At 42.2% G+C, this 4474-nt stretch overlaps 1 protein-coding gene across 1 annotated transcript in view; it reads left to right on the forward strand.

Moving 5' to 3' along the window:
* Nucleotides 1-212: 212 nt before the first annotated feature.
* The window catches only part of LOC104074897 (mitogen-activated protein kinase kinase kinase MLT), a gene marked incomplete at its 5' end in the record, with an annotated part of 22228 nt that continues 17966 nt past the window's right edge, over nucleotides 213-4474 (forward strand). Inside the window, one exon of the mRNA XM_009575195.1 lies at nucleotides 213-300. Within this exon, the coding sequence (XP_009573490.1) occupies nucleotides 213-300 (88 nt within the window). The remainder of the gene's footprint in view (nucleotides 301-4474) is intronic.

Here is a 4474-nt window from a genome sequence, read left to right on the forward strand (position 1 = left end):
CCCCAAACATATGAAGCATTCATCTCCCAAACTCTCTCATGGGGTTTTCAAATGCCAAGCATTTGTCTACAGTCTTTCCTAGATACGTGTGTGTGTGTGTTTATATATATATATATGTTATATATGTGTGTATATGCGCTTGGGTATAAAATAAACTGTCATAGTAAATGTCCCATTCTTAATTGTCTAACTTGTTTGTTTGTTTTCAACAGGCAGAAATACTCAGTGTGCTCAGTCACAAAAACATCATTCAGTTCTACGGAGCCGTCATTGAACCTCCAAATTATGGCATAGTTACAGGTAAGGATTTTTGTCTGACCTTTGTCTTGATTCTGTCAAACTCCAATGTTTAGCTTTACCCAATTTCAGTGTTTTGCTAATTGTTCTGGCCATCTTTGAATGTTAGAGTGCTCGGCACCATCTGCCTCAATGTAAATGGGAGTGCTGGAGGTGGGAACCGGGCTGGGAGCATGGCTGATAGCAGCACAGAGGCAGTTGGAGCCTGAGGTGTTCTTAATACACAAACTCAGCACTCCTTTAAATAGAAGTTTTCACTGTGTTCTCTTACTCTGCTCTGTGAATTGCTTTTCAATTTTAACTGACATGTGACAGAAGTAGAGGTTTTCATGATACGAAGTTCTGGCAAGTTCTGTGAAAAGGGAAGGCTGAGAGTCTGCTCAGAGCAAAGCTGCACCGTGAATTCTGCCTGTATTGAAAATAGGACAATCTGCTTTGGGAACTTCCCAGCCATAGGAAGAGCTTGAAATAGAGTCAAGGGTTTATTAGACACCATAAGACAACTACCTTTATTCACTGTGACCTAGGTTTCATTCGTTCTGGCATTCCTAGAATTATGTGGAGGTTGGGTTTTGTGGTTTTGTTGTGGGTGGTTTGTGTTTTGGTGTGTTTTTTTTTTTTTTTTTTCCTATCACCACTTTAAGCTTCCTTCCCTTATCTTGGGAGTTGGTGCAAATATAAAATTACATTACAGATAATGTAATTTCTCCCATTCCTGTATAGGAGAAACTAGGTAAGGTAGTAGTAGAAAATAAACCCAAAGCAAAGAAATCTTCAATCTGCTGAAATAAATGTTTGGAGAGGTAAAAACCGTGAAAGCGTGGATTAGGAGGCATGTTTTGGCATGTCTGCAACACTTCAAAGAGCTTGATGCAGAGAGTAGTTTTTGCATGTGGCACAGTCTAATACCAGTTTGCAACACTGCTGTTCAGGTTTCTGTTGGTTCTCAGATGGTGGACAGAACCTGTGAAAATACCATTATTTCTACCTGTCTCTTAGACGTCCCATTATCGCAGTAGATGGCAGTGTAATCCGGTGGAAGCGCATCTGAGATACAGCACTGTTCAGAGCATGGGGAGCTTTACTTGCAGGAGTATCAGCCTTCGGGAGTCACGGTGTTGCAACCAGCACTCCAGAGGTGTGTGGTTGTCGTGGTTTAACCCGGCAGGCAGCCAAACACCGCACAGCCGCTCACTAACTCCGAAATGAGGACAATGCGGGTGGCCACAGTGTACACCACTCAGAGGATGCACTGGTGATAGCATATAGACAGGAACTTGAATACCTTCTTGAAGCAATAAAAATAATAGAAAGCTAATAAATCGAGTAATGTAATTTTACTACAATTTATAACGTAAGTGTAGTAGGTGTAAACCAGCAAGCAGAGTGACAAAGGAAATGTGTAATAGACAACTCAGGATGACGTCTGGATCAGAAAGTCCTCAGTTTGATCTCACAAAAGGTCAGTGTTCGGAAAAGGACATTTGACCTGCTTGCCAGTCACAGGACAGAGAGCAGCTAAAGTAGTTCATTATGTCATTGGGAATGGGGACTCTTTAACCATTTGTCAGAAAGAGAGGACTCTGCGTAGTCCAACCATTTTGTTACTCGGGGAGCTCTGATTCCACCCTGGCTAAAGATAAAAACTTTTTTTAACAAACTGTTTTGGTTCTCCCTGCAACTTCCAAGGAGACTGGAGTCCCTTGGGTTGGAAGGGAAGCAAGCCTTTATTTCCCCACACCATTTTCAAATGGGAGAATGGCTACTGAGAAAAGAAATGTTAGTTGCGCTTGAAGTATCTTTCAGAGAGATTTTCACTCTGTGATCTTCTGGATGGCCTTCAGTGTTGCGGACTTAATCCTGTGTTTAGTCAGAGACCCATTTCTTGTGAGGGGAAAAGCCCAAACAAGAAGAAATCCTGAGAACCTAATGATTCTGCAGAGTGATGGAGACGAGGGCATTCAGCCAAGCATTGGCATATACCAAGCATTGGCTGCATGTGACGTCTTATGTGGGGTTGTCAGAGAGTTCTCTGAGAACGGCTACATCTGCAGTCAAAACACGTTTTCCTGCTGGGATGTATGTCAGTGTTATAACTGATCATCTTGCCTGGTGAGCTGCTAACATGGATCACATCATTCTAAATGTCACTGTCTGTCTCTTGTCAACTGCGGTCTCGATGCCTAGCTTTCAGATCTGGTTTTTGACCACAGCTGCCTCCCCCCAAAAGGTTCTCGGAGCTTGTGCCCCCCATCTGCACAGAAACATACGGTGTATCCCACAGCCCATCACAGGGTGGGTCCAATTAGGCATTCAGAGCTTTTCTTTCTAAAGCAAATACCTCTCTTCCATTGTTGACAGAAAATTATCCTCGCGATATGATTTCCAAATCCATAAGCTCCTAGTAAAAACCTGTGGCACAGTAAATACGTAGAAGAAATACTAAAGGATCAAGCTTTGTTGATTGAAGCTTGCTTGCCTCTGTTCACACAGAGTGGCAAAGGGCTCGGGGAGCTGCGTTGTCCCTCACCCTGGTGGATCAAATTATGCATTGTAAAGGCATGCAAAGCATGCAGCCAACCTATTCCTGAAGAATCCATTTATAGACAGATGATGACATCATGGGTAAAAAAAGCTTATGTTTTAATTGAGAAAATGTGCAGGTCAGCAGCTTACTCCTCTTTCGGTGACATCAGAGGCGACACTTCTGACTCCTGCAGAGGCTCCTTTCAGCGGGAGGTCCTGCAGTAATGATCCAAAACTAACTTACCACTTGAGTGTTTACTTTCAAGGGACTTCCTATTTTCTCCCTCTTTCCTTTCATTTAGTGCTGGAATCTTCTCACATGGCCTACCACGTTCTAGGCTGCAGTTTCCTTCCCCACGCAGCAGTCTCCCAGTGGTTTTTATTTCCCTGATGAGGAGCAATGTTTACTTTTTAGGCATCATCGTGTATCATTCATTGATTAATATTATTATTAACAGCAATTCAGATACATTTCATGTAGTCTTAGAGGGAATGATTTTGTGACTGCTTTGAAACGGCTGAAATTAAGCATTTTAATTGTATACCGGCTGGTTTGCCACCTTAGGTATGCAGATTTTGGGAGTTTTGTAAGTAGGCTCCAGAGGAGCACACTGAGGAGCACACTGAATAGCCTTGGGAGAGAGAGATGAAAGGCTTGAAGCTGCTCCTTGCATCCCTCTGGTCTTCATGCTACTTGGGCTACACCAGGTGGCATGTGCCCACTCTGTCTTGGCAACCAGATAGAAGAAAATCTATCAGTTGCTTCAACTCACAAACCTCTTGTGGTGTTTTCGGTGAAACATGAATGAATACTAAACAAGCATAAAGCTTATTTAATAAATACCAAGCAGAGGAGCCTTTAGTCTGCTGAACGTGACCTGCAGCATATGGAAATCTGGCCCGCTTACCTCAGGGTTAGACCTCTAGTTTCTTCCTTCTCTTTTTTCATGAACAAATGATTTGATCTGCTACTCTGTTCCTCCATAGGGAAATAGGGAAAAAAAATTTAATTTCCCTTTCTACTTGCAAACCCTTTCTTCCTAACAGAACATTATGTATTTAACATCTGGTTTTACTTTTAAAAAAAGAAATAAAATAATTATCCTTTGTTATGGGGCATCATTTACACACAGTACTGCTCACCAGTGGGGAATATCCTCTGTCTTGGGAAACAATAAGAAGGAGCTGATACCACCAAACTCATCCGTTAACTGCTCTTCTGATCAGGAGCGGCAAATTCACTGTGTAAATATGTAAGAATTTCAAGTTATGTAAAAGTGGCGCTGTGGAGGTTTCAGTTGTCTCCAGTTCCACACCTAAATGTGTGTAGGTGTAACTAGCTTGTTATTCCAGCTTTCAGCCCCGCGAGCTCTGACAGTCGGACTGGATTCCATCTGCCACACTTGGAAACACCAACGGGCCAAAAAAGCACTTGTTTGTACCCATATAATCCTGCTCTGGGTTTCTGTAGGTGTAGTTGAAAGAATTTAAGAGAAAGGTCTGTTGATCCTGAACAAGGAGCATCCAGAACCTTTTACTCTGGAATTTGAACTGCTTTGCCTGAGCTTTCTTGACGCCAGACCTTTCTAATGTCTTTTCATTTTAATGCCTGTTGTTATATATGATTTTACTTTTTTTTTTTTTTTTTTTT

This window comes from Fulmarus glacialis, unplaced genomic scaffold (assembly GCF_000690835.1).
Source record: "Fulmarus glacialis isolate BGI_N327 unplaced genomic scaffold, ASM69083v1 scaffold13213, whole genome shotgun sequence".
NCBI classification, from domain to species: domain Eukaryota; kingdom Metazoa; phylum Chordata; class Aves; order Procellariiformes; family Procellariidae; genus Fulmarus; species Fulmarus glacialis.